General features: G+C 39.9%; 2 protein-coding genes across 5 annotated transcripts in view; one reads left to right on the forward strand and one right to left on the reverse strand.

The window, feature by feature from the left end:
* The window catches only part of KAT6B (lysine acetyltransferase 6B), a 97,769-nt gene extending 93,901 nt beyond the window's left edge, over positions 1 to 3,868 (forward strand). For all 4 annotated transcript variants that reach the window (XM_057375869.1, XM_057375868.1, XM_057375870.1 and 1 more), the window contains exon 17: positions 1,250 to 3,868. In XM_057375869.1, the coding sequence (XP_057231852.1) occupies positions 1,250 to 3,735 (2,486 nt within the window). In that variant the 3' untranslated portion in view covers positions 3,736 to 3,868. The remainder of the gene's footprint in view (positions 1 to 1,249) is intronic.
* A 3,486-nt stretch (positions 3,869 to 7,354) lies between these two features.
* On the reverse strand, positions 7,355 to 23,530 carry DUSP29 (dual specificity phosphatase 29). Its single transcript, XM_057375872.1, has 3 exons — positions 23,333 to 23,530; positions 13,411 to 13,631; positions 7,355 to 8,521 (listed from the first exon to the last, which is right to left on the reverse strand). The coding sequence occupies exons 1-3, from the start codon at positions 23,506 to 23,508 to the stop codon at positions 8,274 to 8,276; spliced, it is 645 nt and encodes a 214-aa protein (XP_057231855.1). The 5' UTR covers positions 23,509 to 23,530; the 3' UTR covers positions 7,355 to 8,273.
* Between the last annotated feature and the right edge of the window lie 327 nt (positions 23,531 to 23,857).

The following is a 23,857-nucleotide window of genomic DNA, read 5'->3' on the forward strand; positions in this document are numbered from 1 at the left end:
TGGTTTTATCCCTACTCAGGAGACAAACGGTTTTAACTGTGTCCTTTCAAAGCTGCTTATCCAGTTTGATTTCAAGGGTAGTGCCTGTCAGAAAAGTTAATGGATGGTTAGTGAAACTACTAATGAGCTGTTCTGAATTTACACTCATCCCTTGACCTTCTGGCCCTCAGATTATGCTTATGAGTTTTAATCCCAGAATGAATGACTAGATTCTCAAGTCTSTGTGTTTTCTCTAAGAACCCAATAGGTATTACTTCAGTATTTTTGTAATTGCATGGGAAATTTCATCCTTGCAATCCTCACTTGAGGGATCATGGGCTGATTTCTGTTTCAAACAGCTCTTTGTGTAAGTGTGGTATATTAGAATATTGCCACTTTTCCCACCTTGTCAAGAGAAATTAATTAAACTAATASTAGCAAGTTCCAGTTATGTCCCTGTGGTCAGGTTTGCACTGTTTTAACTAGATTGGTGTTTTGTATTGGCCCATGGACCATGTCATYACAATAGTGAGGTATCACTGAAGCCATTACACTCCCAAGTGCMCTATGTTATATTTTGATAATTCTCCTTTTTTTCTGGAGTATATGTAAGTGGTGCCTAGGGAGAAAGAAAAGAGGCAAATGTGTTTGGGTCCTTTTTTATAGTCAATAGATTTATTTAGTATTCTGATGCACTCTGTGTTTAATTATCTTTTGCCTTCTATCATCTATTGTGARCTGTGTCATGATATGGTGCCCATGAGGAAGTACTACAATGAATGACCTTTTTTCAGTGTTGGTGCTAAAGCATGATTATATATTTATTATGGCTTGTCCTCCAGAATGGTCAAACAGGAAACTCCAGACTCTCATGTCATTACTGTCAAAAAGATGAATATGTGTTAGATCAATGTCTATATAAAGGGAAGGCATGTTTCTAGTCTAAAACCAAAGGTTGAAWGTCAAATATTTGGACAGTATTTGCTTTAGTTTAGATGTCTTGTCATTTAAATCTCTGGGATTCTTCTAGTGTATAAATGGTGGTTCTGATAGTGTCTGTTAAAARGCCACCAAACAATAACATATCTGTGCAGTGTGTTTGAGCTGCAGATATTACATTGTTCTGCTGTGGTTTGAGATCAGTTTGTAACTCTTGTTTCATGGTTTCTTAATAAATTTTGAGTTTATAAATTACTTTCAGGTTTATATTGGAAAATATGGATTATTTTGTGGAAGCTAAGACTTTTTTTTTCTCTGTTGCCTCCCAAAGATAATACAGAGGATGCAGCTGTGTTGGAAGAAAGCACTAAAGACAATCTTGAACCTTTGAAGACTAAGCAGGGTTGGCCCAAAGGAGTTAAACGTGGTCCRTCTAAATGGAGGCAAAGCAAAGAAAGAAAACCTGGCTTTAAGCTTAATTTATACACTCCACCTGAGACTCCCATGGAGCCTGACTATCAGGTGCTGGTGGAAGAACAAAAGGAAGTAGCTGAAGACAAGCCCTGTTCCGTTCCTGCTGTTACAGAGGAAGCTATTAAAGAACCTGTTGAAGTATTACCACCACCAGATGATGAGGTGAAAGAGGTAGAACCTGAACCTCTCCATCCTCCCAGTGAACCCTCTGAAAAACAAGAAAATGATACCATGACAGCTGGGGAAGAAGAAAGGAGCACAGAAGAAGATGGAATCAGTTCAAAAGATCAAGAAAAAGACAAAACAGAAGAAATTTTTGTGCAAAAAGAGGAATCTGTTCATTTGGATGATCAGGAGGAAGAAGAGGAGGAGGATGAAGAGCCTTCTCACAATGAGGATCATGATGCAGATGATGAAGATGATAGTCACATGGGTTCAACAGAAGTGGAGAAAGAGGAATTGCCTGGTGAAGCTTTCAAAGAAATGCTGGAAACTCAGCAATCTTTTTTAGACGTAAATGTTCAAACTGGTAATTCAAATCAGGAGGAGTTAATGGATTGTGGTGTTGACCTTGCAGCTGATGAGTGTGACAGTGACCAGAAAGAACTTGCTACAGATTCAGAYCCCGTGCCTGAATCTGATGATGATCATGCAGAAAACAACCAGGACCAAAAAGCTGGTGAAGAATTACATTCCGATTTCAAGGGAGAGAGTACTGAGACCATGGAGATTGACTCAGAGACAGTTCAAGCAGTACARTCTCTAACCCAAGAAGCAAATGAACATGAAGATACATTTCAGGACTGTGCAGAGACTCAAGAGGCTTGTAGAAGTTTGCAGAACTATGCCCACAATGACCAAAGTCCCCAAATGACCACACTGGATGACTGTCAGCAGTCTGACCACAGCAGCCCAGTTTCATCTGTGCACTCTCATCCCAGCCAGTCAGTCCGTTCTGTCAATAGTCCCAATGTTGCTCCTTTAGAGAACAGCTACGCTCAGATCAGCCCCGATCAAAGTGCCATTTCTGTGCCGTCTCTACAGAACATGGAGACCAGCCCAATGATGGATGTTCCCTCAGTTTCTGATCATTCGCAGCAAGTTGTGGATAGTGGGTTCAGTGATTTAGGAAGTATTGAGAGCACAACAGAAAACTATGAAAACCCAAGCAGTTACGATTCTACAATGRGTAGTAGTATCTGTGGAAATAACTCCTCTCAGAACAGTTGCTCGTACAGTAGCCTTACATCTAGTAACCTAACACAGAGTAGCTGTGCAGTGACTCAGCAGATGTCTAACATTAATGGTAGCTGCAGTATGATGCAACAAGCAAACATCAATTCTCCTCCCACTTGTAATGTAAAATCTCCCCAAGGTTGTGTTGTGGAAAGGCCTCCAAGCAGCAACCAGCAGTTATCCCAGTGCAGCATGGCTGCTAATTTTACACCACCTATGCAGTTGACTGAAATCCCTGAGACTAGCAATGCCAACATTGGATTATATGAAAGAATGGGGCAGAGTGAATTTGGAGCAGGGCATTACTCACAGCCATCTGCCACCTTCAGCCTTGCCAAACTGCAACAGTTAACTAATACGCTTATGGATCATTCTTTGCCTTACAGCCATTCAGCTGCTGTAACTTCCTATGCAAACAGTGCCTCTTTGTCTGCCCCCTTAAGTAACACAGGACTTGTTCAGCTTTCTCAGTCTCCACATGCTGTTCCTGGAGGACCCCAAGCACAGGCTACCATGACCCCTCCCCCCAACCTTACTCCTCCTCCCATGAATTTGCCGCCTCCCCTTTTGCAGCGTAATATGACTTCRTCGAATATTGGAATATCCCACACCCAAAGACTGCAGACTCAGATGGCCAGCAAAGGTCATGTCTCTGTAAGAACCAAATCCACGCCTCTGCCACCTGCTGCTGCAGCCCATCAGCCACAAATTTATGGGCGAGCTTCACAGACCGTGGCCATGCAAGGGCCTGCACGGACCTTAACGATGCAGCGCGGCATGAACATGAGTGTAAATTTGATGCCAGCCCCTGCTTATAATGTCAATTCAGTGAACATGAATATGAATACTCTTAATGCTATGAATGGTTATAGCATGTCGCAGCCAATGATGAATAGTGGCTATCACAGTAATCATGGGTATATGAATCAAACCCCCCAGTACCCTATGCAGATGCAGATGGGAATGATGGGAACTCAGCCATATGCGCAGCAGCCAATGCAGACAGCCCCCCACAGTAACATGATGTACACTCCTCCGGGCCACCACGGCTACATGAACACAGGCATGTCCAAACAGTCTCTCAATGGATCCTACATGAGAAGGTAGGCCCGTGGGAGAGACACAYTACCAAACTGGCGTATGGGATTGATCTGCACAAATACCTTTGGAGAGTACGATTTCAAAACCAGCAATTGGTGTGAATGCAAAAACATTTGTTGGCACCATTTAAAAGCTTTTTGTAGCAAAAAGCCTTTTATAATTTTTTTTTTTTTTTTTTCTTTTTTTTTTTTTTTTTTTTTTTTTTTTTTTTTTTTTTTTTGGTTTTCTTCTGTTTTGGGGCTTTTTGTTTGTTTTTTAACATTGTGAGATTTAACTTCTCTTTGGGGGCAATTAGGTGGTTTTCCATTTTTTTGTTCATTTCATTGAGCTTGAAGTTCTCTGGAAAGGAAGAACTCTTTCTATGAACTGCAATTACACAGCAGCTGATGGTTCAGAGCCATTTTATGTGCCTGCTCCCATTAAAAATGTGGATAAATAGACTCCAAAACTATCAGACAGTACTGGATCATGAGCTTTTTCTCTCTCCTTTCCCCACATGTAAATGCCTTTTAGCAGTTCTTTTATTGTATTATTTTGTTTCTGAAGGTGACACTTCTGCATGCCGCTAATGTCTTTGTTAGTGACAGTGCATTTTGTAGTACTGTACAAGTGTTGTGCTTAACAGTAAGCCATTTCTTAATTTTTTTGCCTTGATTAGGTTACCCTAGTTTGAAGGGTAAAAAAACCAGAACTATATTTTTGTTAATTATAAAACTTGTAAAAATAATTAAAAAAAGCTGCAAAAGCTATTCACATTTTGGTTAGTTCAAAGGGTTTTATTGCTGTATGTTTAGTGTAAAGTTKAGACTCTTTTCCATTTTTGTGACCAGTTTCTTTGGGGCTGGGGTAGGAAAAAAAGGCAGCTTTCTGTTTTATAAAAACTGTTATGTTTTTTTTGTTGATTGAAACATCTCAGTGTTTATTTGTCAAGTTTTGAAACATTTTCATATATGTCCAAATACTTGGCAGGATTTAAAAAAAAAAAAGTAGTGAATTTGGTGTAAAGTTGCTATTTTATGGAAATGCCTCTAACTTTACATTTTCATTCCATCTGTAGATTTTTCTATCTTTATAAAATATTGGAGTTATTTTTTAAGGGAAAAAATAGAGCAGTAGCGTGTGAATAGCTCAAWCTAAGCTTACAGATCGCATGTAAAAAGGCAAAAGTTATTTGTGTCTGTTTATATTGCTTCCTTTTTTGTAGCCTTTGTACCTGTACAGAGTGACTGTAAGGGCCGAACAGAAGAGGCTTGATACATGTAAAAATAGGACCCAGTGACACTCTTGTATTTATCTGTTATCTTTTTAGTCAGTCACTTAAAAAAATACCCACAAAAGACCCACCCAACCAACAAAAATAAAAACTGMAAAAAACTACACCCCCCCAAGCTGTACATTTTAACATAAAATAAATTATGATGAGCCATTTTTAGCCTCTTGTGTCTTGTCATAGTTTGATGTTGCATGGGAATTACCTCCTGAATCAGTGTTTGTTACAGTGCTCTCACATGCTTGATCTAAAGCCCATTAAAGTTGGTGGGGTTTGGATTAGGCTGTTTAGAGCTTAAGTGTAGATTACTCATCATAATTGCATACACCTTGTGAAAATAAAGAGTACCTAAGATTATTTTTTTTAATAATCTTAATAAAATATTGAATAAATATGTATTTAATACCTTACAAGGTTGTCAATATTTAATGTATGAAACTTCTTTCCTATAGAAAGTGTGAATATATATATGTATATAAAAGGATATATGATAGTAACAGACATGGTGTTTGAACTGTATTTTAATGATAGAATTGTAATCTCTTCCTTTGTCATTGTTGCTGGGTGACAAGAGGATGCAAATTCTGCACATACGGGTTCTGTGTGTATGCATGTATAGAGGCACACATAAAGAGAGATGAGCACTTCTAATCTAGCAATGGAAGGTCTGCTAAAGACAAGAAGGCTGTCTGTATGTGGATCTCATGAGTGGACAAATTCAAATGTGGTATGTGTGAATCTACACCAGAAAAAAATCTTGTAATAATTTTTCAAAATGCTCCTAATGTGGATGTTGCCACTGACACTGAAGTAAGGTTTCTAGCTAAGGTGAAAGAATTGACAATCTTGACTGAAAACTTTGTCCCCATTTCAGTACATAAAACAGCTTTAAAGGTAGTGTGTTGTGTATCTAAAAGTCAAARAAATGTKTATTTCTTTAAATAAAACCATTACTGTGTGGTGGTGCCAAATCAAGGAACTGATGCTACAGATTTATGTGCATGACCTGTTCAGTTTTAAGACAATGGAGCAGCAGTCTAAAATAGTGGATCTAAATTAGAGCTAAAATTGCTGGTCAAATGGTAATATGGAGTAATTTGTGTTTTAGGAGTTCAGAACACTTGATAAGGACAGCACAATACAACAAAAATCTTGTTTCATGCCCTTACATTGTAAAATTTGTTTATTGTAGGCAGAGAGTATTTGTAGTATGTGAACATTCTTTTCAACTTCACAAACTAACTCATCTTTTTTATGCTTAGAAAAAGGAAAGTGGAACTCAACACAGTTATGTGTGCAGCCTTCAAGTGTGTTTAGCTAGGACTCTATCTTCGTTAAATAATTGCATCTCAAAGTAGCATTATGGTTTGTGATTTTTCATTTGTGTGTTTTTATAGTGAATGAAAAAGGCACCTGGGTCTTTATCTGCTGCTATTTAGTTTCAAGTTCTGAAGCCTGTAACATACAGGCAAATCAAGCCTTCTTACCATGTCAAATATTTGCTAACGTGAAACAGAGCATCCTGACTCCAGCATATTGCTAAAATCCTGTATTTACAATATATGGGTTAAAAGTTGGTTGGAAAATTATGCATAGTGTGTGCACAACAGTCAAGTTTCCAAAATAATTTTGTTAATTCCTTTCAGGAGGGCCAGTGGCTCTCCTACATCTTTTCCCATAACGACTGTTTAGCTKTGAATTGCATTACTGCACTAAAATTTCTGATATATAAGTAAGTTGTCTTTTCCTTGACAGATGTACTCGTTCTGTCATTGTGTGCACATTGCAGTGTCAGTTTTGACTGTGTACTCTGGTACCATCCCAGATGGGAATTAGCTCTTTCTTTTACCATCTTCAAAAAATTCTTCTCAGTATTGCAATAGATTATTCTTGTGAAGTGCAGGATTCTTCCTTGGCCATGCACTCGTACAGAATGCTCCATGCCACAGGTGGCTGGCATGAAGGAAATCAGCTTGCCTTGTTTTGTGTGTGTGTTTCCTGCAGACCTGGCTTGGTGCTGCTGACACTTGTTAGTCAGCTGGTTAGCAGYTTGCAAGAGTTGCCTCACCTTGTGGAAGTCACATGTTCCTGAAATTCTGCTTTTCAGATTTAGTCTCATTAATTCTGGGAGAACAGTAAGCAAAAAGAGCTGYCAAGTAAATGAGAAAGATGTTTACTTCAAAAGTRCTTAATTGGCACAGCTGTACCAGCMGAGTCCTTCAGGCAAGACCTGGTTCTAGGATAGATATTTGTCTTTGGAGCAGGATTCTTCACCTGGAAGCTGCCAAATGACAGTTCTGCTGAAAGCTGAACTCAGCCCTTCAGCAAAGACAAGAATGCTAAGTGTTGTTGCAYTCAGGCTGCCTGATCCCCTAGCAGGGGGCAAAATGCAACCAATTCCTTACTAACATTGTAACCATCTTCGATACAAGCAGAAACGAAGGATTACTAAAGGTAGTGGTCTTTCCTGTTAGATCACTGTCTATGTCTCTGAGTTTTATCAGCTGTTTAATTTGTCCATCATGGGTGGTTGATAAAACAAACTCCATTTTTATCCAGCACAGTAAATAGAAAGAATGGCCTTAACAATTTTTTGTAATGCTGAGAGTGATCAATCGTGTATGTAAATCAACTACAAGTCCTCTTTCAGTTACAGCAGTCACTGAGCTCTCATGCAGGATACAAGAAAGAAGACAACCTGTAACCTGATTAAGAGACCCTCACAGATATTTGTTATCTTTTAATATATAATTTGATACAGAATTCCTGTCTGTAACGCAAATGCTACAAAACATTCAGCTTTCACCATCAGTRTAAATGAAATCAGTCCATGCAAGGCAAGTTTGTCTGACACAAGGCTGGGAGAACTGTTCTGTGTCTGGGCTGTGAATTAAACTGCACTAAACAATAAGGTGGTCTTAAAAGGTACACTCCTTTAAAGGTTGCTTGAGTTAAGATCAATCAGGATTTTGCTTAGTTAAGTTAGCTAGTTAAGTTGTGCCTGCATTTGTGCTGTAAATGTTTGGGGTTTTTTTCAGAGAGAAGAACTTATTTGTTAATGTAAAAAAGAGTTCTGTTAAGGCTGTGACTTTCTAAGATTATGAGTTTTAAATTTGGTTTCCCTTTTTTCTCTTCTTTATAGTAGGTGAAATTCCTTTTTTTTTTTTTTTCCTAGCAAATAACAAATTAACCTTGTGACTGTGTAATTAACTGCACCTTCCCATTCCCTCTTATGGAGTTTCTTTTCCAGCAGCACATCCGTGCCAGGACAGTGCTAGATGGTGGTGCTGTTCTGCTGCTCAGCGGGCRATAGGCTGTTCTTGCTGTTCCTCCTCTGCAGTGCCAGCTCAATGTCCAGTTCTCTCAGCTGCTTCAAGAAGCCCCKGTTTGGCAAGATACAGCGGTGTCTTGACACTTGCTCAATGGCATCCACCACTGTCATGTTCTTGTAGATCATCAGGTAAGCCAAGACCAGCGTGGCTGARCGGCTGCGGCCCATGACACAGTGAACCAGCACCTTGCCTGTGGAAATAAAGGGACACCAGCTGAGGTGACACTGGGTAATCCTTTTCTTTTGACAGTGGAGGTTTCTGTAATGCCCCTGCTCTCTTTGGTGGTTTGACTACCCGTTTCAGCATTTGATAAGTCTCTGTTTTCACATGAGGGAAGACTGAGGCTGTAAATCTTAYAACTGAACACCATGTACAGTGGAGATGATCCATTTAATCCTAAATCAAGTATYTTTTAATTTGTGAACAAAGCTTGCAGAGAAGGCCTGGGGGCTGCATTGAGTAMCATAGCAAACCCTGCTGCAGTCTTCTTACATGCCTCACAAAGGGTATGTATGGGAATAATGACCTGTGTTCTGAATTCTGTGTTTGGGAATAATGACCAAAGCACAGGGTGCGGGAGGGATTGGTGTGCTCTGCTTCCATGAGGATAAATGGTATGCACAGGCAGTGCCTTTCTCAGTTCTATTAACTAGATACAAAAAGTAACCAAATTTGATTTTTTTTTTTGTTGTTCTGACAATAATGTCCTTTCAGATCTACATTGCATTACTTTATGCCCATTTTTGAGGGCAGAGAATAAGAAAGGGTATATAACTGGGAAGYGGAAAGAAACCACCTCTTGCACTAGAAAAGCTGTAGAAATTTCTGGCTAGCACCCCGTTGTGTTGAATGAAAATAATATTTCATCACTGCCATCATCTGAGTGTTTTAGTATGATCATCTCCTTGCAGTAGGAACCTGTGACTGCAGAGTCTTTGCCAAGAGTTTTCATCTGTGAGTAAGTGTGCCACAGTTAACTTTGTGACATTGCCTGGTTTAACTTGGGGCTTCCAGAGGCAGAAAGTTCTTGGCTTTGGATACTAGCAAGGTTGTAAGGCAAAGTGGAACCTTCCATGGTAGCAGTATCTGGGGCAGATGGAGGAAGAGAAGAGTAAGTGGGTTCAGGTCTGATTGACAGGTTTTGAAACACTTCAAAAGATTTCCAAAAATGAATTCAAAGCCCTCGAGGGGGTCTCGCAAAAGGTTGAACTGCTGAAGGAAGTAGATTTGGAGCACTCTTTCTAACACCCTGCTAAGCAGAATTGCCACCGGAGAAAAAAAAATAAAAGCCATGCTATCAGGGCCAGTAATAGTTTATCTCCKTAAGCTATGCCTAGTGAGAAGTGCTGGGTGCAAAGCCATGACTCCTGYCGATTAACTCCTTTGCTTCCAGGTACAAAAGCATGTCTTGGCACAAGTGGCATTGCTGGGTAATGGATGCATCAGGAACTGCCAACACTAAAGGATTAATGGTTACAGTCTGCATCCTAATCCCAGCAGATAGTCTTAGAGGCATCTTGGCAAAATTCCAATCCTTCTGATAACTAAAAGTGCCTCTTCCTCTCCTGGAAAATGATAATCCATTTTATTATTACTGCAAATATTTGAAATGGATAAAAACACTCATTTGTTTAGCCCTTCAGTGCTTCTCTTTAGAGCTTCCCACCTTGTAAATGTGTTGCTGTTGAGGTGATAAAATACATGATGGGACAAGAAACGTTTTGCTTTGTGTGGGTGGCAAATGCAGAGGATCTAGGAGAAAATRCAGTTTCATATTGTGTTGGCGAAGGCAAAAAATGGCTGTACAATTTTCTGAATCGTCCACTGTTTTAAAGAAAAGGAAATCTGTCCTTTGCTGTGTGTGAATAGTCAAGAGCCAACTGCCTGTTCCTGCAGAACACTGACATTCTTCTGCAGAYCCATGTCCCTTCTGTACTATTTTGTAGTCTCTTCTATTCTACATAAGGACCACTCTGAATCTTCATTCCCCAAAAGGGACTCTGCCTTGGATTCTGACCACTGTCATCTTCAAAGTGTGCCAGAATATGCAGTATCAGTGCACAGAGACAGAGGTCTCTGAAATATTTTGTTCACTTGATTTTGGGTTTGTGTTTCTTGAAAATTTGTTTAGCTACAGCATTTCTTTTCCAGAGTCAGATGGAGCCATCAGTGTTGAGGTGTCTGGTCAAATGCCTCGTGTCTTTTTATCTGTCTCTTATATTTCTTCCCACCTTGTTTTCTTTTATAATCTCTGTCTTTGGTGTATACTTCCTTGACACTTTAACATGAAGTGAAAATACYATTCCTCTCTATGGTGCATTCTGARGAAMTAAAATTATAAGGGAATGAATATTAAATCTGTAGCTTAGTAGRAAACCTAAAAAATTCTTAAAATAATGTCTTCCTTTCATGTTACACAGGCCTCAGTGATAAAAATTTTAAGCTGTTCTATGGTTYGAATTGCATGCTTTGGGAAAGCATTATGCATGGCTAMATGACAGCATGCATAATTGTGACCCATTAGAGTTTGGCTCTAACACTTACTCTTATAACTGTTCTTAAGCCCATCAGCCYATACTTAAACCATGCAAATACTGTTCTGATTGGGGAGTTTCKGCACCATCACGAAAATTTTGAATGTTGTCAAAATTACTGTATTAGGACTGTTTTGAAAGCATCCAAATTGCCAAGCTCTCTGGTCTGTTGCAGASAGGGTCTTCTTCATTTGAATGATGACTTGTTTCAACAACATTGACTATTGAGCATCTTCCCAGCAAAAATCATTATATGAAGACTTCTGTCCAATTAATTCGATCACTTAGCTGAAGGTCATCGCACCCCAAATGACGTGATACAGCCAAAGTAAATTCATTAACACGTGCACTCTTGTCACACAAGTTGAAGCTTTTTTCTTTTCCCCCTTTTCCCTCTCTGCATTTGCTCAGTTCTAACATAAAGCAGCAAAGCAATGTAAGGTGTTAGTGGTCAGAAGTATGTAGCACCATACACTGAAGTCCTTTGTCATACCACTGGAGATAGGTGCTTGGTTACTTCATACAAAATCCTGTTTGGGAATCTGGATGTTCTTTGTCAGTCAGGAAGGTGCACAAAAATAGCCTGTTCATTTGGCACTTGAAATGCAGAAYATTTTTCTACACTAGATGTGCATTCACAGATAATGCATTTAAGTTGCTGGAGGAGAGCACTAGTTGCCTATAGTCTTTTCTTCCWCAGAGGCATCAGTCCACACTTTAGTCTAGCTAATCTGTTAATGTGTATTGGGAACCTATGGTCATGTTTTAAACCACAGAGCCTTCCTGAGGCATGCAAAGTATCTTTATGCATATCCTTGGCTGGGATAAGAAATGTACGTACATTTAGTTTACTTTTCCCTCATGAGAAGGTTAAGAGGTTGCTCTTTTACCTCATGAATATTGCAGCTGTTCTTTATTTTATTGGTTTTCATCAGAGAAGATCCTCGCTAACTTGTTTAAAAGCCATGTGAATGTGGCAGAAATTACTACACCTACCGAAATTACTGCAATTTATAGTATCTACTTGAGTGCAGATTATTTTTTTGGTTTGCAGTTCACCCAGTCACTCTTCGATTTGGTTTTGTGTTTCAGTGCTGGACTAGTGCTTGATACTGTCTCAGAACTTCTGGACTTGGATGTGCTTTTGAAACAAAAAGGTTAATACTCTCCCCCATCTCATCCTTTCCTCCTACAATATTTATTGGGATGCAAGGCTTTTTTCCTGCCCTTGCTGCTTCTTTTGTGCTTGTTTCTTTACCTCAGTACAGCAGACTGAAGTCTTAGGGGAACAGGAGGGTGGTGGGAATGAGGAAGTCTGCATTTCTTATTCCAGCTACTCCAGTCTGACACTGACCTTTGGCCTCCAGCCATGGCTAGACACGGCTGTGTGTTAGTTATTCTCTCCTTTCCAAAGGCACTGCTTCAGACACACTTTTTTGAAATGGTGGGTAGCTTTCTTCATAAGCAAGTAAGCTCCTGAAGCAGTTTCTCCTGCTATTAGGACTTTGATTTTTAAAACTGATCCACTTTCAAGGTTTTCTCCTGAGCAAGGGAAGGGACTGTTGTGTGGACTGTACTTGCTGAAAGGGTAAAATTGTAAAGACCTGGCTGGCTATTGGAAGCAAGTCTGCAGCTGAGCTAGACAGCCAGGAACAGAAGCTGACACAAGGCTAGAAACTTGATATCTGACCCTCTGATATTAAGGTCTCTATAGGTCAGCAGGAAGGTCTTAAGTTTCTCAATTGGTTTCTGGTAAAATATCCTGTAGAGATTTTTTTTTTGAAAGTATGTAGGGGTAAAGACTAGCAGTAATATTGAAAGCCAGTGTGAAGCCTAGGCTGTAGCACTTCACATCGGTGTAAAGCTTTCTGATAGAACACTGCTGGAGATCAGCAAATAATGAATTGTAGTAATCAAGCTGAGAAATTACGAACACTTTAATGAAATGTTTCTAGATTACTSCTGTCAAAACTGTATCAGTTCCCTGCTGTTTGGAAGATGGCAGAGAAATGAATGTGATAGATTGGTGTAGATCTGATGGTCAGGTATAGAGAGAATCTAATGCTGCAGAGCATGAAGCTGTGKAGTGACAACATAGAATGCCTGAGACCACTCGTGTTCTACTCCCACCACTATGCAACTAATATTCATTAAACCTTTCTTGATGGACTAATTAGTAAAAGGARGAAAAGACAGCTAATTCATGGCACCTATGCAATGTCCAGCTGTCTCTGATGTGTTTATGAAGGAGTCAAAACAACAAAAAATCTGTCAGACAGATTTTTGCATCATCCCTTGATGCAAGCTGGGATGAGAACTTTTATCAAAGTGCTTGSTAAGGGGCTCTTGGACTAGTGTTAGTGAGAAGGGTTGTAATTACATCACTACCTTCTCTTAAACTGGTTCCCTACTACTAGTTTTATATTTTGTTAAACTGTATTGGACTTGTTTCATTCCCACAAGGTTAAATACCATAGAACTATGTTTTTAATCAGATGGTGTAAACGTTACACTGGTTTGAAACATTTTTCAGCACCCTCCTTACTTCTTTCATCCTGAAGCGCGTTATCAATGAATTTGGAAGCTGAGTAAAAGAACTGGCTGAGGTCGAAAGTGGGGAGATCATCTGCTTCCACTCCATGGTACTCCACGCTCATGCTGTTGTAATATTCTGGTCCTGTGTCCACGTTCCGCTGCCCCTGGGCCGCRTTGAGGATGTGGGTGAATCCCGCCTTCTCCAGGCTGTAGCGATCCAACGCAGTTTTTCTGTTAAAACAAGAGCTGTCATGTAAGTCAAAAAGCTTCTTACTCAAGAATAGAAAATAAATTTAAGAMAACCTCAGATTTGGTTCTAAATGTTAGTGAAACTGATAATGCTTTAATTATTCAACATTTACCATTTTAAGGATCTGACGATATTGTCATTCAGTTTGGAGTCGTAATTCTTTTTGGAATTCATAATTATCTCTCCCAGGTCCTTAGAGCATGTTTAATATGAATTTATTTTCCTTTGTAACATAGGCAATACTGGCTTCTATCCATCTTGTACAAGGAGAAACATGAGATGCAGAAAGAAATTGAAGGAATTATTTAAAGTCATAAAAGGAAATCAGTGACAGAACTTGAACTACGACCATGAATGCTGTTTTCCCCTTCTGTTCCATCAATTGATACTGCAGAAATAATAAAAGAGTAAATAATATGTGAAAAGTAAAATAATCTAGAATTCAGAAAGCAGTTCTTTTTCCCAAAAGGCATGTACTGACTTTTGCTCAATTTCTTYTAAAAATACATAAACAAAATTTTAAACCCCTTACCCTTCTGTGAATACAACTTTTCATCACAACTCCATTTTACTGTCATGGTTGGTCAAACCAGAGGCCTAAAGCAAAATGGACTAGGTATGGAAATTTTATATTAGCCTTCAGAGGAAGCTGCAAGTCATATATTTAGCCAAAYGTTCTCATTTGTTCTTGTCCTCTCTTCCCTTGGAAAAGGGAAGTCAGATAGGAGAGGAAAGCTTAGATTTGTGTGCTYAATACCCACTGTAAGTGCTTGCCAGCAGGATGAAATTCCAAAGAAAATGCAGAGTTTGTGGCCAGGCATGTAAAATCTTTCTTTGTTCCATTACAGAAAGCTTTTAGTTTGGGAAAGTTCCGTTCTGAAAAAGCTGTCAAGTTTCATTAGTGCCTAGGAAAACAACAAAGCTTTTTACGAAAAGAAAAAATGGCTCTATTCTCTTAATATATTTTCACATAACTACTGCATGATGTGAAAAAGCTTTTTCAAAACAAAAGTATCTCTCTGCATGAATGTTTYCTGAACACTTCCATGTGTAAATGTAGCTGCTGTCACACAGGACATTGTGGTGGGCTACCTGTTGTGTTTCATAATTCTAGTGGTGACAGCTCAGAATAGCTTGAAGTTGACTGCATTTCCAACCACTAAGTCAAAACCCCAYTTTGAGCAGTCAAGAACCTAATGATTAGAGCATTTAACTGGGATATGGATACTGAAGGTTTTCCCTATGCTTGCTCTTATTTAAATGAAGCCCATAATCATTTGGCTTAATTTGTGTGTTCTGAGTAGATACTGCCCTGCAGAAATTCCTTTCTGGTCAGAAATGATAATGTCTTGACATTACTGGTATTTTTGCCATGAAATAAGGTCACATGTCCCCTATATGATCATGTAAAAAGTAAATAAAAGCTTCATTTTGTGTGGTGATGCCTGTCTAACAAGCTCAGTAGATTCTCGAGGACAGAGGAGGAGCAGCATCCTGCTGCTCATGCTGGGAATTGCCACTTTTACCTCATGTTAAATAATGCTTGCTCCTTCCCTTTGTGCTCCTGTGGCAGTGGTTGATCTAGAAAGACTTTCCTGTTCCTCCCTTCTTTTAGGAGGTTTTGCCTTAGGATTCCTTTTAGGTGTCTGTGCTCTGTATGTACACAYTGCCAGCAAAGACGCCTCAGTTCTATACTGAAAAGATGGAGAGTACTTAAAATGAAACAGGTTAAATGTCCTGGCTGAAGWGTAAGGGTCCAGTGAATAACTACTACTCTTCATTTTCATGTCCTTGAGGTGAGCTGCAGTTCCTGCTTTCAAATTAAGTCTGTTTTTGTTTTAGCTCCCTGATGTTGGAATAGCAAAAATACATTTTTCCTTCATCAGACTTGGTCCAAAGCATGTATCCAACAAACCACATAAGACCGAGGGCTGCAGATCTGAGGCCCATGCACAAGCAGAACTCTTGCAAGTGGAGACCTACATGCTCAGTAGGAAGCAGGACTGCAGAGTGCTTGGGGTCAGTAGAAAAGGTTTTTGATGGACTGTAGACATGATCAGAATTTAGCTTCTGCAAGCACTGCTCAGGCTAATAAATAGCACTAGAATTAAATGATGAAATTGTTCTGAGTGAGGACAATGTCAAACRATAGATTACAGTCATTAACATTTGGCACTTGTATTCATATGAAATCAAATTTTCCTGTTTCCTTGATTGGAGATTGCCTTTTGACACAGTGGGTGGAACTAATGCATTTTTCTGTCATAGTTACAGTCTTGTTCTCTGTCTCAGAATCTCATTTTGCAGTGTTGAGTGGCCTCAGTTTTCCAGTAGGTATTCAGAAAGAAGTAACTTTTATAAGCCTGGCCAAGCCATTGTGAACTTTTCCTTTCGTCTTCCAGTCTTGCCTGCACTTCATTCTGTGACTTTGAGGATGGAATTAATCCTCCTCTTTTTTATTCACTAGTTAAGGATAAGGCAGGTGTTCACTTTGCATCACAAATGCATTAGCTGTTGTTTTGCCCTTAACCTGTCGGAGGCTCAGAATATGCACATTGAAAGACGTTTGCTCCCTTTGTTTCCTGACTTGGGCTGGAAATGGAACCAGAAGCAACAAAATATCAACCTTGAATGGTGTTGCAAAAASTCATTATAAATGCTCAGATGTAACTAAAAAATCTTCTATGAAATAACTTTCTTTTAACAGCTAATTTGAAGTGTACCAAGGAGATATTTAGAAGGCTTTCTACTCCACTRTTGTTGACACTGAAGAATTTATGCTCTATTTTCCTCAATGCTTGGGATGGGCTGAGTTTAAAACATTATCTGCTACCTAATTGTGCTTGATATACAGACTGATTTGGCAATACCCTTTGGACTGAATGGAACTTTACACAATGGAATTGTTTTCTTTATAACACAGATGAATATTTTCTTTTTTCTAGTGACATTGCTGATCTGAAAAACTTCAAGAAAATGAAAGCTCAGTGTCACGCACTCAAATCTGTTAAGTTATCCACATTTTCAGTGGAACAGCTATCACTCAGACTGTGTGTAGGTGTTGCAGAACCTGTTAGTTGAAGCAAGACCTAAAATACTTGCCCTGTGTATGTGGAGCAGGGCCAGTACAGGTCCTGTGGCTACACAGCTTGTGTATCCKCAGGCTGAGCTATTGCAGTCTGTAAAGAGGATGTCAGGCACCTTTCTTACAGCAGATATCCTGGACACTTTTATCTATGGACAGCTTTTCGTAAGGTTTCTAATATATAATGTTGTGTGGAGATATGAAGAAACAGCTGTTGTGTAATAGAAAATAGGGTTCACTGGACTGCAAGAGGTGCTTGCCTTGGGCTTTAGAATCTGCATGTTTTGAAGAAAGCTGAAATGAYACTTGGTCTTTTTCGAGAGCAAGAGTGCTTGGTTTCAAACCTAATTTGGTGATTAGAAAGTACTTTAGCTCTTTCTCCTTTCTCATCATCCTCCCTGCCTTACACTCAATAGTTATATTTTCATAAGAGATTTTACTACTGTTCTTTGAAAWTTTTTATTTCTTTTTTCTTGTAAAATCTTTTCCCAAAATCTAGGCCAAGAGCCCAGCTGGACCACCACTTGTCACACTGGCTCAGGTTTGTCTGCTTTTTACCTCCTGTCAGCCATCTTTTTACTTTGTTCTTTGATCATAAACGTTACCARGCATAGATGGCCTATGCTGAGACTCAGACACTGCCATGGTACAGGCAGTTAAACTTGGGATCATGCTGGGTTTGCAGCAGGTTATTTGTCAGTTAACAGAGTAGGAAACAGCCTGGTAAGGCCTCACGTGGGGACCTGTGTGCCTGTAAATGAAAATCTGCCCCTCAGCATGTTTCCTTGGGCTGCCCRTAGCCATCGTTGAGCTCTGGCTTTGTGGGAAGGACTGGCTTGCTTTGCACCCTCAGCTGAATCTGCAGAATTGATGCTGTTGTGAGAGCATCCCTCTGTCTATACAGTGACCAAAGTCTGGGGTGTTCAWTATGTTTCATCATGCGTGATACTTCTGATTGCACCTCAAGAAATGCTCTGGGTCTTCCTTGCAGTTTTAACCATGCCTGACGTATCAGTATTTTGGAGGAAAGGGAGGAATAAATCAGGCACAAATATCTGCAAATATCTGATTGGTTGAGGTTATGATAGCATAGGATCATTCAAGTATATATGAGTCATATACGATATAGGAGGACTTATAACTCTACTTCTAATTCACTTTTGACTAGAAATTACACAGGTTGTTTTTGTTTCCCTTGTGGCTGGCTCACTACCAGAGTGTAATAGCCAAGCTAACAACATTTTTCTTTTCCCCTCTTTAGGTGCTGCTGTTTCCTATTAAATTGCAATTAATACTTCCATTTTTGTGATTATGGTTGAATTTTAAGTAGCTATTGTAAAGATGAGCTTGCTATAAATGCCAGTATAGGTGAAGCCATAAGCACTTGATRCTCTTGCAATTGTTGTCATTTTGTACATCTCCACCATCTGTGCTATTAGCACTTGATTTCCTTTTACATTGTGCAACTGTGGTCTCCAGTGTCTGCCTTGAATGTGTTCCTGTGCAAGGAAGGTGAAGTGTGGCACTGGGAGATAACAGAGAAAAATTCAGTGTAGTTCAGTTTAGTAAGACATGACCTGGGCAGATTGGTCCCATGTAAAATCTCATCAGCTCTTCAGTTCAGAGCACATAAACTTATGCTAAAATTTAAGTATACCCAGAAGTCCTTTTCTCTCTGTTAAGCAAAAGCTCAGTGCTATGCTGAATCAGACCCTGCATTTACTGTRAGGCAGATGGACTCATAAACATGTTTTTAAAGTTCTGAGGCAAGGAAGAGTACTCTGACGTGGGAATCCCACCTCAGTGGTGAAAACAGGAGATAAAATCACTTTCACATATGGATATATTGATACTAACAGATTCACTGAAAGGCAAAAATGACCCAGACAAAAGTGTCATCCATTTTCAGATGGTTCCCAAAAGACTGTTTACCTCTCTTGGGTTGTGCAAAGGCAAGTAGAGGGCTTGTCTGAGACTTTAACTGAGCCTTAAGACTGATAGCAGGCAATGTTTCATAGGATTAATAGCAACTGCTCTAGCCAGCTCTGTCTTTTTCTGGAAGCAACAATGTAAGTAGTTATAACATGAAAAAAGAACATTTTCTTTCAGGTTGCTGTCTCCAGTGTACCAAATCCCTTCTCTCTCTTTTCAAAAATACTGTCATAACAAGCTTTAGTCCCAGCTGCTTTTGTTAGAAAGTTGCCCAAATCAATGGAATTGGAAGAGAGGGGAAAAGAATTTGCAGGCACTGCAGCCTGCACCTCCATATGCAGTATTAAGTATACTGAAAGCAGCTAACAAAGGGAAGAGAAGGCAGCTCATGAGGAAAACACAAGTACACCCAAAGGAAGGGAAATAATCCCCAAAATACCTCATGAGGGTGTAGGTAGAGCAAATCCCTCCACAGGTTAAGTCAGCACCTTACAGCTGGTACTGCTCAACCAGATGACTTGTGTGCTTATCAACTTTAAGTAGAGCCAAGTCTCTTAAACTTCATGTAAAGACTGTGCAWTGCAAACATGTTTCAGTATAGACTGTTAAAGCCACAGATTGATGTGACCCAGATTGACAAAGCACAAGGAAATCTGAGGCAACATGTTACTAGGAGAGGAATCGTCTCTCTCAAACTTTTCCATTTTCTTAAGCGCTAAAGGAAAGCTCGATGCAGGATGATAATTTACCAGATGGTCAGTGTCAGAAAGAAGCTTGCTGAATATAGGCAATATTGACACTTTCTTAAGAAAATCTGGCAGTTCTCCCTCCTGAGGAGAGATGTTGAGAATTTCCAATAATACTGACCCAATTTTCTTCAGTAACTCCAGCACTGAGGGAGACTAGAGATAGTGTAGCATTGTATTCCTTTTTCCTTCCGAGGTGTTGCTCCAGTTCCTTGGGTACCTCCTGTTCRGTGTGAATTAAGAGAATTTTTACATACCACTGAAAATACTGAACGGGGTAGAAAAAGATTTAGTAGTTCATTTATCTCTAGCCCAAAATGGTGGATGTAGTTTTTGAAAGTGATAGCTCTCTGCTTTCTATACAGCAAAGGCACCAAGTACACGTGCAGTAGTCAGTCAGTTCCTGGTCTTGACCTCAGTCACTCATCAAATGCTAGAAATCACTGATGGACAGAGATGTTATATTGGGAAGTGTTACTTGTCTYGGAAACCACTGGAGCGTTGAGGTTTACTGTCCAGTGTTACAGATCTGATTTTCTGGATTGTTAAACTGCTGTTACAACTGGCAGATTCTTATTCTGCCCCAGTTAAAACCATGTCCTCAGGAGTGTTGTTATAATCTAAATCTGCATTTGCTTCTATTTTTATAWTATTAATACTGGTGAAAATTATAGGAGTTTGTAATGCTAAATGGTAGGAAGTAGCTGTTTTCTAGTCTGAGTGAGCGCCTTCTGTTTTCTTCTAGGTTAGTGCAAACTCTCTTTTTACTTAGTCACTTGGAAAAGTGACTGCATTGCTTCTCTGCAGAAAAGTAAGAGGACAGAATTCGTTTTAGCTAAGCATATATTTAGTGTTTAGTTATTTATCTTAATTACCATGCACTCTAAATTGTAGGTTTGAATTACTTATCTTCCCTATCTGCATTCRTTCTGAAGACCATGAGCCATAGCACAGGCACAGACCAAAGCTTTTGTGAATTGCAAGCTTAGTTCAGCTGCATATCCCAAATATTATTTTTCATACAAAATTTGTAAAGAATTAGACTTCAGAAGACTTCTTTTTCTTTGGGAATAATTTCAGAACATGGCAAAACCTGAAATTGTGATCAGGCCTTAAATCCTAATGAGATCTAGYGGATGCTTAAGAGGAAAACAAATTCTTGGGAGGCCTTTGTCTTGAGCTGAAATATTCTTTGAACTTCAGAAATGTGAAACTTTAAACATCATCTCAGGCCATCACTGTAGAGCTACAAGATGAAACTACAAGATGAGTCACTAGTGGAGACTTTCCCTGTGATCCCAGTGAACCAGGCAGGTTTGGGATTAGCCAGTAAAACTGCCTCAGGTGGCCAGTGAAACAAAGGAGCGAGACAGGGCTGCTTTCTATCCCTTTAGAAGACTTCTAAATATGAGGAGGATACATGCAAACACTAATCCTGGTAGCAGTTGAATCAAAATCTTGGCCARGTGTGTTTTATTCCTATCACTGGGTTGTGTCATACAAGTTCCAGTGTCTGGTCTTTAAAAGCCCTTGGAACTTGCTGGGGGAAAATTTCAATTGGASCTGAACACAGCATGTTATATTTTGAGGCTTTGATTATTCTGGGTCTGACAGGCTCATGGAGATTTCATTGCCTCTGGGCAACATCTGCAGTGAAGCCTTGTAACAAAAGGATGGAGTGGCCTCACAGGGCTCCTTGATAGCCTGTATTGCATTAGAAGGAAGATGTGGTTACGTAGTCAGGGTAATTAATTTGCATTTCCATAAGCAGTCACAAGTCTTGTTAACCTTGTAAATGCAGGAGGCAGGAATGAAGYACAGATGTGGAGGCTCTGAAGATAAGGCTCTCTGCCTCTGTGTGTTCATTTGATTTTGTTGATAAGTTCCACTAAATTCTTTCAAGATCAACCTTAATTTAGCATGCCTAAAGATGYAAATGCAACCCAACATCTGTTCATGGCTCCCTGGCATCTCTGCCCACCAGTGCTAAAGCAAGATCTTAAAACAATATAAAAACCCTGCAACACTGAGGGTGTAAGCTGATGGCCAGGAGTAAGATATGGAGCTGGCTGAGGAAAGATACATAGAGCTCTGTGGACTTCACCTATTTCAAACCAAATTTTAGTTATGGTACTGAAAGGCTGCATCTTGCCTGTAGACCAGTTCTCTCAGATTCTCTGCCMTGTCAAGTTTGCCCTTACCTGCCTGACAATAGTTGTCTACTAGGGAGTCCCATTTTCTTGTGAAGTTTTATTTCTCTTCCCTTCCAGCTCCTCACTTCTTTTTCCTTCTCTATTGGTTTTCTCATTCTTTTGTYTTGTCATGTGGGGGACTTGTTTCCYCTTGAAGCACCACAAGAAGCTTSTATTTCAGTTCCCCTGGTTAGTTTGTATGAAGTGCCAGGTGTGTGGTGTATTCAGTCACACATTCTAGCATTTATTAAATTACAATATGTAAGAAGCCACTGCTACAGGAAGATTACAGGRAAGAGTCAGTGACTGCTGTCCTGAGCTAAGAGACTGACTTCTTGTCTGGTTACATCCCTTTGCTCAGTGGGCACAGATATTGCTTCATCACAGAGATTAGAGGGAAATTCTTCTAACAGCTTCTTTCAGAATAATTCCTCTGGTGATTCTACACAAGGAAGTAGGAAATAAATGCCAGAAGAGACTATTCTTTATAATACATCTTGAGTTAGAAATATCTAACAGGAGGGGCATGGTAGGATGTGGAGAGAAAAATTCAACCCCCTTTTCTTTCATTCCTGAATCATTTGGACAGGCTGTTCCCATGGCTTCTTTATTTTTTATTTTTTTTATACCGCACCCCCCCCCTCCCCCACACACACACGCTGTCCCACTCCCATATTTAAAAGTGGGWGCCCTGGCTTGGTTCAAGACCAGAACTCTTGTGTCTTTCTGTTGCCTCTGGCGCCACAGAAGTAATTAGTGGATGATATTAGGAGTCTTGTAACTTTCAAAGCTGTATATCTTTCCTCTTTTATAAGCTGGCAACAGATGAATTTTAGGAMCTTTTAAAAAATTATTGAGAACTTTGGAGCCACTGGGGCTCCTACTTGTGTCTTTCAGTGATGATGTAAAAATAAATGTCATGTTAGTGCTGGGTATAGAGGAAAATGGGAATTGGACCAAAAGTGCCTAAGGGGTAAGAAAAGCCCCCTTGCTCTGCTCAGGGCTTGGGTTGGGGGATTTTCTGATGGCTTATCTCCTGCTGCAGCAGTCATCTCTGCTTCTTGGAATWGGCTGTTTCTAGTTTAGTCCTATGCTAACAGAACTAAGCCTGTTTTGTGTTTTGGTTTTTTCCCAAGTCACACTTGGTCTGATCAGTGAGACACATCACTGCAGCTTTGCCTTCCTCAGGGTTCTGTTTGCTTTAATCTCTTGAGCAGTTTGGAAATGCAGAGTGTTCCATGTACACAAGCACAGGCTTGGAAATGCAGAAATACCACTGCAGGGTGAGCTGTTTCTTCAGTCACTTTTCAAGAATTATGTTGTAGGCTTAAACCAAYSTAAGGTGTGGCCAAAACATCTAGGCCATGCTCTTCTGTAACTGTGGAACAACTTTCACTCAGAGATAAATCAAAAATTTCTCCTTAAAATGAGCCATTTAAAAATAGATCATGATGAGCTGCAGCCTACACTGATGCCACAACCAGTGCTGTCACTGTCATTAACAGCAGACCCGGCCACACTTAACCTGCACTTTCCTGAAGAAGCAGTAACACTAATGACCACACCAGGCTGATTGCTTTGTAGTCTGGCATCTGTCAGTGGTTTTAAACACTTTGCTCTGTTGCAAAGCTGTGACCTGTGTTTAGTGGAGCTTAATCATCCCATATGTAGAGGAGATGTACCAGGTACACTTTGCTGCTGTGTAGCGAGGTACTGTGTGCACTTACTCGTCTCCTATGTAGAGGTTGGGCCAGACTTCATTGACGTGAGTGTATTTTGGGCATCCCTTCCACAAAAGCCGCTCCAGTTCAAATGCTCCTGGAGTACAATAGTCCTCATCAGGATCTACTTTGACTGCTGCGTACGCATTTTTCTTCCCAGCATTCCAGCTTCCTGATGACATCTTGTCCTCGTGTGCTCTCAGGATGGGCAAGAAACTGGAATGCAACCAAAACAGAACATTAACCCAGGGAAGCACAAAGCAAATGACTCCTGCTCCAGCTGTGGGACCCTGGGAGCAGCACTGACCAGGTGTGATTGAGATGAACCTGYTCTGTGGCAAACACAGACTTGCACCCGGATTTCTGCCTCCTCTGAATGAGGTGAGGAATATGTTGTTGGATGAGCTTGCCAGCAATGGGAACAAAACCCTAAGGTTTGTGATTATTAAACTTCAGTCTCTGCCAAAAATTTGTTTCTTGAAAAATCCACTGGTAAGAATTCAGTAGGTCTAACACCCTAGGGATCTAAAG

The sequence above is a fragment of the Malurus melanocephalus genome, unplaced genomic scaffold (genome assembly GCF_030028575.1).
Source record: "Malurus melanocephalus ecotype Western Australia unplaced genomic scaffold, MMel_1.1 scaffold_261, whole genome shotgun sequence".
Lineage (NCBI taxonomy): Eukaryota > Metazoa > Chordata > Aves > Passeriformes > Maluridae > Malurus > Malurus melanocephalus.